The sequence below is a fragment of the Carcharodon carcharias genome (genome assembly GCF_017639515.1).
Source record: "Carcharodon carcharias isolate sCarCar2 chromosome 39 unlocalized genomic scaffold, sCarCar2.pri SUPER_39_unloc_3, whole genome shotgun sequence".
NCBI lineage: Eukaryota > Metazoa > Chordata > Chondrichthyes > Lamniformes > Lamnidae > Carcharodon > Carcharodon carcharias.
The window spans coordinates 476749-495112 of NW_024470836.1; the positions used below are offsets into that span (position 1 = coordinate 476749).

Below are 18364 nucleotides of genomic sequence, written 5' to 3' on the forward strand. Positions count from 1 at the left end.
TTTGGGGTGGACTAGGCCCTGAAGCTTGGAACCCACCCCCTGTGAGGGTTTTTTTTGGGGGGTTTGAAGGGTTTAGTGAGTGTTTATTGAGTGTATCGGGGGTGGACTAGGCCCTGAAGCCTGGAACCCTCCCCCTGTGAGGGGGTTTATTGGGGGTATTTAGGGTTTAATGAGTGTTTTGGGAGTGGACTAGGCCCTGAAGCTTGGAACCCTCCCCCTGTGAGGGGGTTTACTGGGGGTGTTTAGGGTTTAATGAGTGTTTTGGGAGTGGACTAGGTCCTGAAGCCTGAAACCCTCCCCCTGTGAGGGGTTTTTTTGGGGGTTTGAAGGGTTTAATGAGTGTTTTGGGGGTGGACTAGGTCCTGAAGCTTGGAACCCTCCCCCTGTGAGGGGGTTTATTGGGGGTATTTAGGGTTTAATGAGTGGTTTGGGGGTGGACTAGGCCCTGAAGCTTGGAACCCTCCCCCTGTGAGGGGGGTTTATTGGGGGCATTTAGGGTTTAATGAGTGTTTTGGGGGTGGACTAGGTCCTGAAGCCTGAAACCCTCCCCCTGTGAGGGGGTTTTTTGGGGGTTGGAAGGGTTTAATGAGTGTTTTGGGGGTGGACTAGGTCCTGAAGCCTGAAACCCTCTCCCTGTGAGAGGGTTTACTGGGGGTGGAAGGGTTTATTGAGTGTTTTAGGAGTGGACTAGGCCCTGAAGCTTGGAACCCTCCCCCTGTGAAGGGGTTTATTGGGGGTGTTTAGGGTTTAATGAGTGGTTTGGGGGTGGACTAGGCCCTGAAGCTTGGATCCCTCCCCCTGTGAGGGGGGTTTATTGGGGGCATTTAGGGTTTAATGAGTGTTTTGGGGGTGGACTAGGTCCTGAAGCCTGAAACCCTCCCCCTGTGAGGGGGTTTTTTGGGGGTTGGAAGGGTTTAATGACTGTTTTGGGGGTGGACTAGGTCCTGAAGCCTGGAACCCACCCCTGTGAGAGGGTTTACTGGGGGTGGAATGGTTTATTTAGGGTTTATTGAGTGTTTTAGGGGTGGACTAGGCCCTGAAGCCTGCCCCCTTCCCCCTGTGAGGGGGTTTACTGGGGGTTTGAAGGGTTTAATGAGTGTTTTGGGGGTGGACTAGGCCCTGAAGCCTACCCCCTACCCCTGTGAGGGCATTTATTGGGGATTTGAAGGGTTTATTGAGTGTTTCAGGGGTGGACTAGGCCCTGAAGCCTGCCCCCTCCCCCTGTGAGGGCGTTTATTGGGGGTTTGAAGGGTTTATTGAGTGTTTCAGGGGTGGACTAGGCCCTGAAGCCTGCCCCATTCTCCCTGTGAGGGGGTTTATTGGGGGTATTTAGGGTTTAATGAGTGTTTTGGGGGTGGACTAGGCCCTGAAGCCTGGAACCCTCCCCCTGTGAGGGGGTTTATTGGGGGTATTTAGGGTTTATTGAGCGTTTGGGGTGGACTAGGCCCTGAAGCTTGGAACCCACCCCCTGTGAGGGTTTTTTTGGGGGGTTTGAAGGGTTTAGTGAGTGTTTATTGAGTGTATCGGGGGTGGACTAGGCCCTGAAGCTTGGAACCCTCCCCCTGTGAGGAGGTTTATTGGGGGTATTTAGGGTTTAATGAGTGTTTTGGGAGTGGACTAGGCCCTGAAGCTTGGAACCCTCCCCCTGTGAGGGGGTTTATTGGGGGTGTTTAGGGTTTAATGAGTGTTTTGGGAGTGGACTAGGTCCTGAAGCCTGAAACCCTCCCCCTGTGAGGGTTTTTTTGGGGGTTTGAAGGGTTTAATGAGTGTTTTGGGGGTGGACTAGGTCCTGAAGCTTGGAACCCTCCCCCTGTGAGGGGGTTTATTGGGGGTATTTAGGGTTTAATGAGTGGTTTGGGGGTGGACTAGGCCCTGAAGCCTGAAACCCTCCCCCTGTGAGGGGGTTTTTTGGGGGTTGGAAGGGTTTAATGAGTGTTTTGGGGGTGGACTAGGTCCTGAAGCCTGAAACCCTCCCCCTGTGAGAGGGTTTACTAGGGGTGGAAGGGTTTATTGAGTGTTTTAGGAGTGGACTAGGCCATGAAGCTTGGAACCCTCCCCCTGTGAAGGGGTTTATTGAGGGTGTTTAGGGTTTAATGAGTGTTTTGGGAGTGGACTAGGCCCTGAAGCCTGGAACCCTCCCCCTGTGAGGGGGGTTTATTGGGGGTGTTTAGGGTTTAATGAGTGTTTTGGGAGTGGACTAGGCCCTGAAGCCTGGAACCCTCCCCCTGTGAGGGGGTTTATTGGGGGTGTTTAGGGTTTAATGAGTGGTTTGGGGGTGGACTAGGCCCTGAAGCCTGGAACCCTCCCCCTGTGAGGGGGTTTGAAGGGTTTAATGAGTGTTTTGGGGGTGGACTAGGCCCTGAAGCCTGCCTCTCGTACTCACCCTGCCGGTTCTCGTGAAGCTGCTTCTCGAACTCGTCGAACTCGGACATGATCCCCTCCGCTCGGCGGCCGCTTTCCTCTCGGCTGGTGTAAGGACGGGGAGTTTATCTCGTAATATATTTATATATATTTATATCTCTCCCTCTCTCTCTCTCTCTGCTCCACGCTGCGCTCCACAAATTTCGATAGGGGGAGGGGTGGTGGTGGGGGGAGGGGAAGGTTAGGGGGGGGGGGAGGAGGTGAACTGAGACACACACACACACACACACACACACACGGAGGCCAAACTGCGCAGCCGCACACGCCGCCCCGCCAAGCGCTGGGAGGACCGATTGGGAGGACTCAGGGCCCCGCGCCTGCGCCCTGGCTCTGGGAGGACCGGGCCGGAGGGCTCCCGCGCCTGCCGCCCTGGCGGTGGGAGGGCCGCAAGTGGTGTGTGTGTGTGTGTGTGTGTGTGTGTATATGTTTGGGGGGGGGGGGGGGGTGTGTGTGCCGCGCGCCTGCGCCCAGCGTGGAGGGGAAGCGCGGCCGCCGCCCTGGCGGTGGGAGGGCGGTATTAGGAGGGCCGCGCGCCTGCGCCCTGGCGCTCCTGGGGTGGGGTGGGGGAGCGGGGCGCACCGCTTGCCGCCCTGGCGGTGGGAGGACCGCCCCGGATGACTGCGCGCCTGCTCCCTGGCGCTAGGAGGGTTGCGCGCCTCCGACCTGAAGCTGGAAGGACCGAAATTAGCGGGACCGGGGGGTGGGGGAGTGGGTTTGGAAATAAACGGGAGGAGCGACGGTCGGCGCCTGCGTACTCGGCCCTGAGCCGAGGAAAAGGGGGAGGGGGGGAGGGACGGAGAAGATGTGCGCCTGCGCGCCAGGACCTGAGAGAAGCGCGATCAGGCTGGAGGAGGAGGAAAAGACGACGAAAGGTCGGCGCCTGCGCACTAGTGCTGGGAGGACAGGGTTAATGGAGCACCGACATTCGATGCACCTGCGCACTAGATCCTCAACCGTGGCGCATGCGCGGTCAGGCCGTAGGCGAGTATTTGGGGGGGGGGTAGTAGACGACGCAACTGTTGGACGTTCGGCGCCTGCGCGTCAGGAAGCGTGCCTGTCCCCGTGGGAGGAGGGCCAAAGAAGAACGAGCGGCCGCGCATGCGTCGTAGCGACAGCCCCCGTTCAGCCGTAGAGCCGGGGGCGGACCGCTTTCGGCGCTTGCGCGCTACCCCTGGGAGGACCGCTCTGCGCGCCTGCGCACACCCCTTGGGAGGACTCATCCGCCGAAGCTGGGAGGACCTAAGAGTGCGAAGAGCGGGTAAGGACAGGGCGTGGGGAGTAGAGAGAGAGAGATAGAGTGACTTAGTGAGGGCGGAATCGGGAGATTGAAGCTCGATGTCCAAATTAAAACGCGGGGGGGGGGGGAACAAAAGAAAAGGAACCTGTGTAGTTAGGACATAAGGGGGGTGGAGGACGGACACTATTTGGAATTTTTCTTCCAAAGCGTTGGAAGGACCGAAGGTCGTCGAAAGAACTTGGCAGCACCGAGCGGGGAAATGCGAGGCAGTGCGCCTGCGCTGACTGGGCTGACCGACGGGAGAATTGGGAGGGCCGATGGTCTGCGCCGGCGCACGAGCGCTGGGTTTTTTTTTGGTCGGGGGGGGGGGTGGGGTGGTGGGGGTGGAGATAGGGGAATTTTGGGGGAAGGACCCGGATTGTGCGCACGCGCGTTTCGCAGTTCGCCTCCTCCCCCCCCCCCCCCAAGAGTCGACGCCAAGGAGGCGGGGTGGAGGTCAAGAGAGGACGCAACGCCACCGCCGCGGCGGCCGCCGGCAGCAGCGACTCCGCCCGGAGGACTCCCGCGGCAGGGGCGGCCATTTTGCTGGGATGGGCCACATTTTGACCATCCTATGGGTAAATTGGGCCCAACCCAGCAAGTGCATATGTCAGAACCTAGACCCCGGGGGGGGGCGGGGGGTGACTGGGAGCCCTGCCTGCGTCCCACCCCCCCAAAAAAGTGATTGCTCAACATGATGATTATTGCAAATTACTGAAAGCCACCTCAGTGGGATCTTGCTGTGCCAATGGTCTCCTCCTGTTTAATGGGCCCAATGCACCCACAATAAAAGCATGGAGGCGCCCGGGGTTCGTGCGGGAAAATGGCATCGGGTAGGGCGTCAGCCATGAGCTTGTCGACTGGCGGTGGTGGGTCGGGAGATGCCGAAATTCTCACACCCCCACCCACCCACCCACTGCGTCCGGTCCCGCAGCATCTCAGCTGCGACTTGGAACGCGCTGTCTGAGGGTGTGGGGGAGACAGGGTCAATCGAGTGGTTAGGATCCGGAACACACCGTCTGAGAGTGTGGGGGAGACAGGGTCAATCGAGTGGTTAGGGTCTGGAACGCACTGTCTGAGAGTGTGGGGGAGACAGGGTCAATCGAGTGGTTAGGGTCTGGAATGCACTGTCTGAGAGTGTGGGGGAGACAGGGTCAATCGAGTGGTTAGGGTCTGGAATGCACTGTCTGAGAGTGTGGGGGAGACAGGGTCAATCGAGTGGTTAGGATCCGGAACACACCGTCTGAGAGTGTGGGGGAGACAGGGTCAATCGAGTGGTTAGGGTCTGGAACGCACTGTCTGAGAGTGTGGGGGAGACAGGGTCAATCGAGTGGTTAGGGTCTGGAACGCGCTGTCTGAGAGTGTGGGGGAGACAGGGTCAATCGAGTGGTTAGGGTCTGGAACGCACTGTCTGAGAGTGTGGGGGAGACAGGGTCAATCGAGTGGTTAGGATCTGGAACGCACTGTCTGAGAGTGTGGGGGAGACAGGGTCAATCGAGTGGTTAGGGTCTGGAACACACAGTTTGGGGGAGACAGGGTCAATCGAGTGGTTAGGATCTGGAATGCACTGTCTGAGAGTGTTGGGGAGACAGGGTCAATCGAGGCGGACGATAGGCGATTGGATTGTTAAGAGGAGATTTGATTGAGACGTTCAAAATGACGGGGGGGCTGGGCAGAGTAGGTGGGAGAGAAACTGTTCCCGCTCATACAAGGATTGAGAACGAGAGGGCACCGGGTTGAAGCGGATTTGCAAACGCGACGTGAGGAATAAGAAACTTCTTCACACAGCGAGCGGTCCGGGTCTGGAAGACGCGGCCTGGGAAGTGCGCTGGAGGCAGGTTCGATCGAGGCGTCCGAGAGAACGGTCGACGGTTACTCGAATGGAAACAACGTGCAAGGGGAAAAGGCAGGAGAGTGGCGCTGGCTCACGACGCTCGTTTGGAGAGCCAGTGCAGACAGGATGGGCCGAGTGGCCTCCTGCACCATAACGATTCTGTGACACCTCCAACCTCTGCACTCAGAAGCTGAGCCCGCGCTGTTTGGGGGAAGCGGGGAGAATCGCAATTTTGTGAGCAGAGCGCGTGATATTTCACAGCTGAACAAAATCCTGCACCACGATTTACTCTCCATTCTGGCCAGCGCACGCTTCGGGATTCAGGCGGTGTGGGGGCAGGGTGCAGAGGAGATTTCCCTGACCAGTTATCCTGGGGCACAGCTGACTTCATTCCGCGCGGAGAGAGAGAGAGAGAGACCGGGAGGGGCCGGGGGTTTCCTCGTTCTCCTCGGAAGCAGAGAAGGTGAAGGGGGAGATCGAATCGAGGCGCTCGGAATCGGGAAGGGTCTGCAACGGGTGGGTCGATGAGGAGAAACTGTCTCCAGTGGCTGGAGGGTCGGGAGCCAGAGGGACACACAGATTGAGGGCGACCGGGAAAAGGTGAGGGGTGGGGGTGCGGAGAGGGGGAAAGGTTTAGTTTTAAACACGGGGAGTTGTTGTGATCTGGAAGGCGCTGCCTGAAAGGGCGGTGGAAGCAGATTCAATCGGCATTTTCAAAAAAGGGGAAATCGGAGAAATACTCAAAGGGGAAACGTTTACAGGGAGATGGGGGGGGGAGGGAGCGAGGGGGATGAACGGGGAGCAGATTCCAAAGGAACTTTCATCCATTTGCAGCCTCTCCTACATTGGCTGATCAATCAGGGCTGAATGGGCCTCCTCCTGTTCCTGTGTAACAGGCTCGAGGGGCTGAATGGGGCCTCCTCCTGTTCCTGTGTAACAGGCTCGAGGGGCTGAATGGGGCCTCCTCCTGTTCCTGTGTAACAGGCTCGAGAAGGGACTGAATGGGATCCTCCTGTTCCTGTGTAACAGGCTGGAGAAGGGGCTGAATGGGCCTCGTCCTGTTCCTGTGTAACAGGCTGGAGAAGGGGCTGAATGGGCCTCCTCCTGTTCCTGTGTAACAGGCTGGAGAAGGGGCTGAATGGGGCCTCCTCCTGTTCCTGTCTTACAGGCTCGAGATGGAGCTGAATGGGCCTCGTCCTGTTCCTGTGTAACAGGCTGGAGAAGGGGCTGAATGGGCCGCCTCCTGTTCCTGTGTAACAGGCTGGAGAAGGGGCTGAATGGGGCCTCCTCCTGTTCCTGTGTAACAGGCTGGAGAAGGGGCTGAATGGTTCTGACTGATTTCCCCAATCCTCTCCCTGTGCAGGTTCCTGGGTCACGAGGCATCGTTCCCCCCCACCCCCACCCCGAGGGCCATGGCTGCACGAAGTATTGGCCGTCTGAGCACGAGGGGCTGCGCCCTCTTCCTCTGCGACATGCAGGAGAAGTTCCGTCCCAATGTGGCCTACTTCCCCCAGATCGTGGCTGTATCAGCCCGGATGCTTCAGGTGAGGTTGGGGGCTGGGCCCGGGGTCAGGAGTGGGGTCGGGAGGTGGGGGGTGGGTTGTGGGTGGGGGGGGGGGGGGGGGGGGGGGGGGGGGGGGGGAGGGGGGGGGTGGGGAGGTGAGAAGGGGTGGGGAGGGGGGTAAGAACGGGGGAGGGAGGAGAGAGAAGCGGGTGGGGAGGGGGGTGAGAAGGGGGGAGGGGGGAGAGAGAAGCGGGTGGGGAGGGGGGTGAGAAGTGGGGAGGGGGGTTAGAAGGGGAGAGGGGGTGAGAAGGGGGGAGGGAGGAGAGAGAAAGCGGGTGGGGAGGGGGGTGAGAAGTGGGGGAGGGGGGTAGAAGGGGAGAGGGGGTGAGAACGGGGGAGGGGGGAGAGAAGGGGGGTGCGGGAGAGAAGGGGGGAGGGGGGGAGAGGGTGAGGGGGGGGGAGGGGGAGAGAAGGGGGGAGGGGGTGAGAAGGGGAGAGGGGGGAGAGAGAAGCGGGTGGGGAGGGGGGTGAGAAGGGGGGAGGGGGGAGAGAGAAGGGGTGGGGGGGGGGGGTGAGAAGTGGGGAGGGGGGTTTGAAGGGGGAGAGGGGGGGGGTGAGAAGGGGGGAGGGGGGTGAGAAGGGGGGAGGGAGGAGAGAAGGGGGGGGGTGGGGAGGGGGGTGAGAAGTGGGGAGGGGGGTTAAGAAGGGGAGAGGGGGTGAGAAGGGGGGAGGGAGGAGAGAGAAGCGGGTGGGGAGGGGGGGTGAGAAGTGGGGAGGGGGGTTAGAAGGGGAGAGGGGGTGAGAAGGGGGGAGGGAGGAGAGAGAAGCGGGTGGGGAGGGGGGTGAGAAGTGGGGAGGGGGGTTAGAAGGGGAGAGGGGGTGAGAAGGGGGGAGGGGGGAGAGAGAAGCGGGTGGGGAGGGGGGTGAGAAGGGGGGAGGGAGGAGAGAAGCGGGTGGGGAGGGGGGTGAGAAGTGGGGAGGGGGGTTAGAAGGGGAGAGGGGGTGAGAAGGGGGGAGGGAGGAGAGAGAAGCGGGTGGGGAGGGGGGTGAGAAGTGGGGAGGGGGGTTAGAAGGGGAGAGGGGGTGAGAACGGGGGAGGGGGGAGAGAAGGGGGGTGCGGGAGAGAAGGGGGGAGGGGGAGAGAAGGGGGGAGGGGGAGAGAAGGGGGAGGGAGGAGAGAGAAGCGGGTGGGGAGGGGGGTGAGAACGGGGGAGGGGGGAGAGAAGGGGGAGGGGGGTGAGAAGGGGGAGGGAGGAGAGAGAAGCGGGTGGGGAGGGGGGAGAGAAGGGGGGTGCGGGAGAGAAGGGGGGAGGGGGTGAGAAGGGGGAGGGGGTGAGGAATAGCTGGGGAGGATGAAGGAGGGAGACGGGAAAGGACAGACAGGGAACAGAAGGTGACAGCGACGTAGGAGGTGGGAGGAAGAGCCAGATGGGCTGGCACAGCCGGAAAGCAGAAGAAACAGAGGCTGGAAGGGGGAGAAAGTGAGAGGCAGCGTGGAGATGGAGACAGAGGGAGAGAGATATATACGGGCAGAGAGGGGGAGAGAAACAGCGGGAAGAGGAAAGGAGAGAGACGGGGGGAGAGAGAGAGTGCGATGGTCCTGTCTTCACCACATCCCCCCTCCTCTTACCCAGGATGGGAGGGATAATGGGAAGTGTACTGTAGAGTGTATTCTGGAGCGGGGGGGTGGGGGAGCCTCTCTGTGTCACTCTCTCTGTCTCCCTCTCTCTCTCTCTCTGTCAGTATCTCTCTCTCTCTCCCTCTCTCTCTCTGTCAGTATCTCTCTGTCTCTCCCTCTCTCTCTCTGTCAGTATCTCTCTCTCTCTCTCTGTCTCTCTCTGTCAGTATCTCTCTGTCTCTCTCTCTCTGTCAGTATCTCTCTCCCCCTCTCTCCCTCTCTCTGTCTCTCTCTCTCTCCGTCTGTCTGTCTCTGTGTCTCTCTCTCTCTCTGTTTCTGTCTCTCTCTGTGTCTCTCTGTCTCTCTCTGTCTCTCTTTCTGTGCGTCTCTCTCTCTGTCTCTCTCTCTCTCTCTCTCTCTCTCTCTGTCTCTGTCTCTGTCTCTCTCTCTCTCTCTCTCTGTCTCTCTCTCTCTCTCTCTCTCTCTCTCTGTCTCTGTCTCTGTCTCTCTCTCTCTCTGTCTCTCTCTCTCTCTCTGTCTCTCTCTCTCTCTCTGTCTCTCTCTCTCTCTCTGTCTCTCTCTCTCTCTCCGTCTGTCATTCTGTGACCGCTATTCTCCAATCTTCCTCTTGTGGTTTAAACTCTGACCTCCCCTCCCACAGGCATCCAAGGTGCTGGAGATCCCTGTGATTGTAACAGAGCAGTACCCCAGAGGTCTGGGGCCTACGGTACCAGAGCTGGGAGCTGAGGGTTTGAGGAAGTTCGAAAAGACCTGCTTCAGCATGCTCACCCCCGAGGTGGAGGCAGAACTCAGCTCCCTGACCAAGCTGCAGTCAGTCATCCTATGTGGCATCGAGACACAGGCTTGTATAATGGTGGGAGCTTTACTCTGTGTCTAACCCCGTGCTGTACCTGTCCTGGGAGTGTTTGATGGGGACGGTGTAGAGGGAGATTTACTCTGTATCTAACCCCGTGCTGTACCTGTCCTGGGAGTGTTTGATGGGGACGGTGTAGAGGGAGATTTATTCTGTATCTAACCCCGTGCTGTACCTGTCCTGGGAGTGTTTGATGGGGACGGTGTAGAGGGAGATTTACTCTGTATCTAACCCCGTGCTGTACCTGTCCTGGGAGTGTTTGATGGGGACAGTGTAGAGGGAGATTTACTCTGTATCTAACCCCGTGCTGTACCTGTCCTGGGAGTGTTTGATGGGGACAGTGTAGAGGGAGATTTACTCTTTATCTAACCACGTGCTGTACATGTCCTGGGAGTGTTTGATGGGGACAGTGTAGAGGGAGATTTACTCTGTATCTAACCCCGTGCTGTACCTGTCCTGGGAGTGTTTGATGGGGACAGTGTAGAGGGAGCTTTACTCTGTGTCTAACCCCGTGCTGTACCTGTCCTGGGAGTGTTTGATGGGGACGGTGTAGAGGGAGATTTACTCTGTATCTAACCCCGTGCTGTACCTGTCCTGGGAGTGTTTGATGGGGACAGTGTAGAAGGAGATTTACGCTGTATCTAACCCCGTGCTGTACCTGTCCTGGGAGTGTTTGATGGGGACAGTGTAGAGGGAGCTTTACTCTGTATCTAACCCCGTGCTGTACCTGTCCTGGGAGTGTTTGATGGGGACGGTGTAGAGGGAGATTTACTCTGTATCTAACCCCGTGCTGTACCTGTCCTGGGAGTGTTTGATGGGGACAGTGTAGAGGGAGATTTACTCTGTGTCTAACCCCGTGCTGTACCTGTCCTGGGAGTGTTTGATGGGGACAGTGTAGAGGGATCTTTACGCTGTATCTAACCCCGTGCTGTACCTGTCCTGGGAGTGTTTGATGGGGACAATGTAGAGGGAGCTTTACTCTGTATCTAACCCCGTGCTGGACCTGTCCTGGGAGTGTTTGATGGGGACAATGTAGAGGGAGCTTTACTCTGTATCTAACCCCGTGCTGTACCTGTCCTGGGAGTGTTTGATGGGGACGGTGTAGAGGGAGATTTACTCTGTATCTAACCCCGTGCTGTACCTGTCCTGGGAGTGTTTGATGGGGACAGTGTAGAGGGAGATTTACTCTGTATCTAACCCCGTGCTGTACCTGTCCTGGCAGTGTTTGATGGGGACGGTGTAGAGGGAGATTTACTCTGTATCTAACCCCGTGCTGTACCTGTCCTGGGAGTGTTTGATGGGGACAGTGAAGAGGGAGCTTTACTCTGTATCTAACCCCGTGCTGGACCTGTCCTGGGAGTGTTTGATGGGGACAATGTAGAGGGAGCTTTACTCTGTATCTAACCCCGTGCTGGACCTGTCCTGGGAGTGTTTGATGGGGACAATGTAGAGGGAGCTTTACTCTGTATCTAACCCCGTGCTGGACCTGTCCTGCTCATCCTCCTGTTCGAATCCCTCCACAGCCCCTCGCCCTCCCTCCCTCCCTATCTCTGTAACCTCCTACAAACCTCCGATTCTGGCATCTCGAGCATCCCCCTGATTTCCATCGCTCCGCCACTGGCGGCCGGGTCTTCAGCTGCCTGGGTGCTGGGGCTTGTTGAGGGGGGTGGGGTAACTATGCTCTGCAATTGCCTTCCGAAATCCTTCTGCGCCTCCCCCTCTCCCTCCCTTAAGACGGCCCTTAAAACCTCCCTCTCCGACCGAGCTTTTTGGGCGCGTGTCCCTGATATCCCCGCCCCCCCCCCCGCCCTCGGGGGTGAGGCTGTGCGGGACAATCGCTCCCTGTGGAGGAGGGTCTCAGGGACCTTTTACTTGGGTTTGATGCTGCCGGATGAATGGTGGGCCTTGAGCACTAGGATTTTGTTCGGTAAGTTTTAAGGTTGGAGGTGGGGGGGGAGGGGCGGTGGGGGGGTGGGGGGTGGCGGTGGTGTGTTGGTGGGGGTTGGGGGGAGTGGATGCTGCTGTTGGCGAACTTGCCGGGGTGACGTGCCAGTGAACTGTCCTTCTCTGTCGAGCAGAGCACGGCGCTGGACTTGCTGGAGAGAGGGCTGGATGTGCATGTGGTCGCCGACGCCTGCTCATCGCGCAGGTAAGCCCCAGGAACATTCAGCGGAGAGATCGGGAGGTCTGCTTGGTCTGGACGTTGCTATGCGGGACCATTCCCCCCCCCCCCAACAACTCTGCACTGCTGTGCCCACCTCTTCTCCCCCTCTTGCCCCCGTTCCCTGTCCTGAAATGTCCTGGGGGGGGTTCCTGCATTGACCAGGTCCGGAAGTTCAGATGAAGGGTCACACGGACTTGAAACGTCAACTGTGTCCCTCTCCGCAGATGCTGTCAGACCTGCTGAGTTTTTCTCAGGTATTTCTGTTTTCCATACTGAAGCAGCCCCATGTCCAAATGCAGCAAGACCTGGACAATATCCAGGCTCGGGGCTGACAAGTGGCGAGTAACATTCACCCCACACAAGTGCCAGGCACTGACCATCTCCAACAAGAGAGAATCCAACCATCGCCCCCTTGACGTTCAATGGGCATTACCCTCACTGAATCCTCCACTGTCAACATCCTGGGGGTTACCATTGACCAGAAACTGAACTGGGACCAGCCATATAAATACTGTGGCTACAAGAGCAGGTCAGAGGCTGGGAATCCTGCGGAGAGTCACTCACCTCCTGACTCCCCCCAAAGCCTGTCCACCATCTACAAGGCACAAGTCAGGAGTGTGATGAAATACTCCCCACTTGCCTGGATGAGTGCAGCTCCCACAAACACTCAAGAAGCTCAACACCGTCCAGGACAAAGCAGCCCCGCTTGATCGGCTCCCCATCCACCAACATTCACTCCCTCCACCACCGACGCACAGTAGCAGCAGCGTGTGTACCATCTACAAGACGCACTGCAGGAACTCACCAAGGCACCTTCGACAGCACCTTCCAAACCCACGACCACTACCAGCTAGAAGGACAAGGGCAACAGACACATGGGAACACCACCACCTGGAAGTTCCCCTCCAAGTAACTCACCATCCTGACTTGGAAATAAATCGGCCGTTCTTTCACTGTCACTGGGTCAAAATCCTGGAACTCCCTCCTTAACAGCACCGTGGGTGTACCTACACCACACAGACAAAATCCTGGAACTCCCTCCCTAACAGCGCTGTGGGTGTACCTACACCACACGGACAAAATCCTGGAACTCCCCCCCTAACAGCGCCGTGGGTGTACCTCCACCACACGGACAAAATCCTGGAACTCCCTCCCTAACAGCGCCGTGGGTGCACCTACACCACGGGGACAAAATCCTGGAACTCCCTCCCTAACAGCACTGTGGGTGTACCTACACCACACGTACAAAATCCTGGAACTCCCTCCCTAACAGCGCCGTGGGTGTACCTACACCACACGTACAAAATCCTGGAACTCCCTCCCTAACAGCGCCATGGGTTTACCCACACCACACGGACAAAATCCTGTCACTCTGTGGAGCAGTCCAGTCAGTCCCAATACCCCGTTCTCTCCCCATCGCCCCGCAGGTTTAATTCCCCCCGAGTCCCCAGCCAATCTCCATTTGAAATTGTTCATCGTCTCCTCTTAGACCTTCCTGTGGGTCAGCGAATCCCAGCTCGTTACCACTCGCTGTGGGAAGTAAATTCTTCCCCTCGGTGCCTCCTGGCCACAGTCCGAGATCCATGACCCCCTAGTCCTTCCGTCAGCTTCTCCTTGTCCACCATGTATCAAACCTGTCCTAATCACTGCACTGTCGGAGGGAGATGTATATACTCTAGGATTTGAGCTCCACAATCCAGGCCCTCACTCCCCCCGGTGCCAGTACTGAGGGAGTGCTGCACTGTCGGAGGTAGATGTACGTACTCTAGGACTCTATTTACCCCTCAACCAACGTAACTAAAACAACAAACCACCGATCTGGTTTCGTTATCACGTTAATGCTGTCAGTGGGCTCTTGCTGTGCACAAATTGGCTGACTCGTCCCCGAGCGCCCGTCTGAAAAAAGCCCCTCGTTCCCCTGGGAAACGCTTCGGGAGGTCCTGAGGGTGGTGGTGGTGGTGTGGGGGGTGGGGGGGGGGGGGTTGGTGGGGGGGGTTGCGTGGCAGGCGCCAGAGAGAGACAAACGAAAGAAAATCTCCCCTCACCTGTCATCCCTCCACAGCCAGGTTGATCGGTTAATAGCCCTCTCACGCATGAAGCAGAGTGGAGCGTTCCTGACCACCAGCGAGGGGGCTCTGCTCCAGCTCCTCCAGGACGCCAGGCACCCGAGATTCCGAGAGGTGAGGGCGCGTTCAGAGCGATGGGAAAAACCGTGACGAAATCAGAGGGAACCCCCTTCCGCAGTCCCGGTCTCCGTCTCTCCCTCGTTTAGACCAGACTCGGAGCACCGTGCACAGTTCCGGTCTCCGTATCCCCCCCTCGGTTAGACCAGACTCGGAGCACCGTGCACAGTTCCAGTCTCCGTCTCTCCCTCGGTTAGACCACACTCGGAGCACCGTGCACAGTTCCGGTCTCCGTCTCTCCCTCGGTTAGACCAGACTCGGAGCACTGTGCACAGTTCCGGTCTCCATCCCTCCCTCGGTTAGACCACACTGGGAGCACCGTGCACAGTTCCGGTCTCCGTATCCCTCGGTTAGACCACACTGGGAGCACCGTGCACAGTTCTGGTCTCCGTATCCCTCGGTTAGACCACACTCTGAGCACTCTGCACAGTTCCAGTCTCCGTATCCCTCGGTTAGACCACACTCGGAGCACAGTGCACAGTTCCGGTCTCCGTCTCTCCCTCGGTTAGACCACACTGGGAGCACCGTGCACAGTTCCGGTCTCCGTATCCCCCTCCGTTAGACCACACTCGGAGCACCGTGCACTGTTCCGGTCTCCGTATCCCCCTCGGTTAGACCACACTCGGAGCACCGTGCACAGTTCCGGTCTCCGTATCCCTCGGTTAGACCACACTGGGAGCACCGTGCACAGTTCCGGTCTCCGTATCCCTCGGTTAGACCACACTCGGAGCACCGTGCACAGTTCCGGTCTCCGTATCCCCCTCAGTTAGACCACACTTGGAGCACCGTGCACAGTTCCGGTCTCCGTATCCCTTGGTTAGACCACACTGGGAGCACCGTGCACAGTTCCAGTCTCCGTATCCCTCAGTTAGACCACACTGGGAGCACTGTGCACAGTTCCGGTCTCCGTCTCCCCCTCGGTTAGACCACACTCGGAGCACCGTGCACAGTTCCGGTCTCCGTATCCCCCTCGGTTAGACCACACTGGGAGCACCGTGCACAGTTCCAGTCTCCGTATCCCTCGGTTAGACCACACTCGGAGCACCGTGCACAGTTCCGGTCTCCGTATCCCCCTCGGTTAGATCACACTGGGAGCACCGTGCACAGTCCCGGTCTCCGTATCCCTCGGTTAGACCACACTGGGAGCACCGTGCACAGTTCTGGTCTCCGTATCCCTCAGTTAGACCACACTGGGAGCACTGTGCACAGTTCCGGTCTCCGTCTCCCCCTCGGTTAGACCACACTCGGAGCACCGTGCACAGTTCCAGTCTCCGTATCCCTCAGTTAGACCACACTGGGAGCACCGTGCACAGTTCCGGTCTCCGTACCCCTCAGTTAGACCACACTTGGAGCACCGTGCTCAGTTCCGGTCTCCGTATCGCTCGGTTAGACCACACTTGGAGCACCGTGCACAGTTCTGGTCTCCGTATCCCTCAGTTAGACCATACTGGGAGCACTGTGCACAGTTCCGGTCTCCGTATCGCTCGGTTAGACCACACTCTGAGCACCGTGCACAGTTCCGGTCTCCGTATCCCTCGGTTAGACCACACTCAGAGCACCGTGCACAGTTCCGGTCTCCGTATCCCCCTTGGTTAGACTACACTGGGAGCACCGTGCACAGTTCCGGTCTCCGTATCCCTCAGTTAAACCACACTGGGAGCACTGTGCACAGTTCCGGTCTCCGTCTCCCCCTCGGTTAGACCACACTCGGAGCACCGTACTCAGTTCCGGTCTCCGTATCGCTCGGTTAGACCACACTCGGAGCACCGTGCACAGTTCCGGTCTCCGTATCCCTCAGTTAGACCACACTGGGAGCACCGTGCGCAGTTCTGGTCTCCGTCTCCCCCTCGGTTAGACCACACTCGGAGCACCCTGCACAGTTCCGGTCTCCGTATCCCCCTCGGTTAGACCACACTCGGAGCACCGTGCACAGTTCCGGTCTCCGTATCCCCCTCGGTTAGACCACACTCGGAGCACCGTGCATAGTTCCGGTCTCCGTATCCCTCGGTTAGACCACACTGGGAGCACCGTGCACAGTTCCAGTCTCTGTATCCCTCGGTTAGACCACACTCGGAGCACCGTGCACAGTTCCAGTCTCCGTATCCCTCAGTTAAACCACACTGGGAGCACTGTGCACAGTTCCGGTCTCCGTCTCCCCCTTGGTTAGACTACACTGGGAGCACCGTGCACAGTTCCGGTCTCCGTATCCCTCAGTTAAACCACACTGGGAGCACTGTGCACAGTTCCGGTCTCCGTCTCCCCCTCGGTTAGACCACACTCGGAGCACCGTGCTCAGTTCCGGTCTCCGTATCGCTCGATTAGACCACACTGGGAGCACCGTGCACAGTTCCAGTCTCCGTATCCCTCGGTTAGACCACACTGGGAGCACCGTGCACAGTTCTGGTCTCCGTATCCCTTGGTTAGACTACACTGGGAGCACCGTGCACAGTTCCGGTCTCCGTATCCCTCAGTTAAACCACACTGGGAGCACTGTGCACAGTTCCGGTCTCCGTCTCCCCCTCGGTTAGACCACACTCGGAGCACCGTGCTCAGTTCCGGTCTCCGTATCGCTCGGTTAGACCACACTCGGAGCACCGTGCACAGTTCCGGTCTCCGTATCCCTCAGTTAGACCACACTGGGAGCACCGTGCACAGTTCCGGTCTCCGTCTCCCCCTCGGTTAGACCACACTCGGAGCACCGTGCATAGTTCCGGTCTCCGTATCCCCCTCGGTTAGACCACACTGGGAGCACCGTGCACAGTCCCGGTGTCCATATCCCTCGGTTAGACCACACTCGGAGCACCGTGCACAGTTCCGGTCTCCGTATCCCTCGGTTAGACCACACTCGGAGCACTGTGCACAGTTCCGGTCTCCGTATCCCTCGGTTAGACCACACTGGGAGCACCGTGCACAGTTCCGCTCTTTGTATCCCTCGGTTAGACCACACTGGGAGCACCGTGCACAGTTCCAGTCTCCGTATCCCTCAGTTAAACCACACTGGGAGCACTGTGCACAGTTCCGGTCTCCGTCTCCCCCTTGGTTAGACTACACTGGGAGCACCGTGCACAGTTCCGGTCTCCGTATCCCTCAGTTAAACCACACTGGGAGCACTGTGCACAGTTCCGGTCTCCGTCTCCCCCTCGGTTAGACCAGACTCGGAGCACCGTGCACAGTTCCGGTCTCCGTATCGCTCGGTTAGACCACACTGGGAGCACCGTGCACAGTTCCGGTCTCCGTATCCCCCTCGGTTAGACCATACTCGGAGCACCATGCACAGTTCCGGTCTCGGTATCCCCTCGGTTAGACCACACTCGGAGCACCGTGCACAGTTCCGGTCTCCGTATCCCTCGGTTAGACCACAATCGGAGCACCGTGCACAGTTCCGCTCTCTGTATCCCTCGGTTAGACCACACTCGGAGCACCGTGCACAGTTCCGCTCTCTATCCCTTGGTTAGACCACACTGGGAGCACCGTGCACAGTTCCAGTCTCCGTATCCCTCGGTAAGACCATACCTGAGCTTTAGAATCCAGGCCGACACTCCCCCCGGTGCCAGTACTGAGGGAGTGCTGCACTGTCGGAGGGAGATGAATATACTCTAGGATTTGAGCTCCATAATCCAGGCCCTCACTCTCTCCCCCGGTGCCAGTACTGAGGGAGTGCTGCACTGTCAGAGGTAGATGTATATACTCTAGGATTTGAGCTCCATAATCCAGGCCGACACTCCCCCCGGTGCCAGTACTGAGGGAGTGCTGCACTGTCGGAGGTAGATGTATATACTCTCTTGTTGTGACGTTGCTGCTTGTGATGTTGGGGCCTGAACCGTTTCTCTGCTCCTCCTGCAGGTGCAGAAGATCATCATGGAGCCAGCACCTGACAGTAACCTGATCGCCCTCTTCCAGGGTCAGAACCCCCTCCTCAGCTGAAGGGTCGGACGCCTCAAGACTGAAGGGTCGCTGCCCGAGCGCAGAGCTGTGGTCCGGTTTCACCCCTTACCCCGAGTCCCCAGGCGAAGTCCACCAGTCCGCCTGGGCCCGGTTCACGCCCCCCCCCCGGTCAGACATCTCTCAAGCCTTCAGAGTGAGCTGCCCGGGTGTACTCCCTGCCCGCCGACTGCTGCCTCACCTGGGCCTGATACTAGCGTGACGTGTAAGGACTGAGTCTGGCCCAGCGCTCTGCCGACTGTTGTGTTGGCTGTGCGAGTAAAAATACATCCTGGCAAATCTCCTCCTCGTCTCCAATCCTTTACAGATGTCGCCTCGAGTCTGTGCTCCCGGCAGTTCAAACAGGAGGAGGATCCCATTCAGCCCCTTCTCGAGCCTGTTACACAGGAACAGGAGGATCCCATTCAGCCCCTTCTCGAGCCTGTTACACAGGAACAGGAGGAGGCCCCATTCGGCCCCTTCTCGAGCCTGTTACACAGGAACAGGAGGAGGATCCCATTCAGCCCCCTTCTCGAGCCTGTTACACAGGAACAGGAGGAGGCCCCATT

General features: G+C 58.5%; 2 protein-coding genes across 4 annotated transcripts in view; one reads left to right on the plus strand and one right to left on the minus strand.

The window, feature by feature from the left end:
- The window catches only part of LOC121274966 (splicing factor U2AF 65 kDa subunit), a 115675-nt gene extending 113075 nt beyond the window's left edge, over nt 1–2600 (minus strand). For both annotated transcript variants that reach the window (XM_041182340.1, XM_041182341.1), the window contains exon 1: nt 2384–2600. In XM_041182340.1, the coding sequence (XP_041038274.1) occupies nt 2384–2432 (49 nt within the window). In that variant the 5' untranslated portion in view covers nt 2433–2600. The remainder of the gene's footprint in view (nt 1–2383) is intronic.
- A 650-nt stretch (nt 2601–3250) lies between these two features.
- isoc2 (isochorismatase domain containing 2) lies at nt 3251–18095 on the plus strand. 2 transcript variants are annotated; one of them, XM_041182342.1, is made up of 6 exons: nt 3251–3679; nt 6895–7075; nt 9315–9527; nt 11606–11676; nt 13754–13871; nt 17718–18095. In XM_041182342.1, the coding sequence occupies exons 2-6, from the start codon at nt 6944–6946 to the stop codon at nt 17796–17798; spliced, it is 615 nt and encodes a 204-aa protein (XP_041038276.1). In that variant the 5' UTR covers nt 3251–3679; nt 6895–6943; the 3' UTR covers nt 17799–18095. The 2 variants fall into 2 exon arrangements, with proteins under 2 accessions (XP_041038276.1, XP_041038278.1); XM_041182344.1 differs by lacking the exon at nt 3251–3679 and adding an exon at nt 5372–6131.
- Nucleotides 18096–18364: the final 269 nt, after the last annotated feature.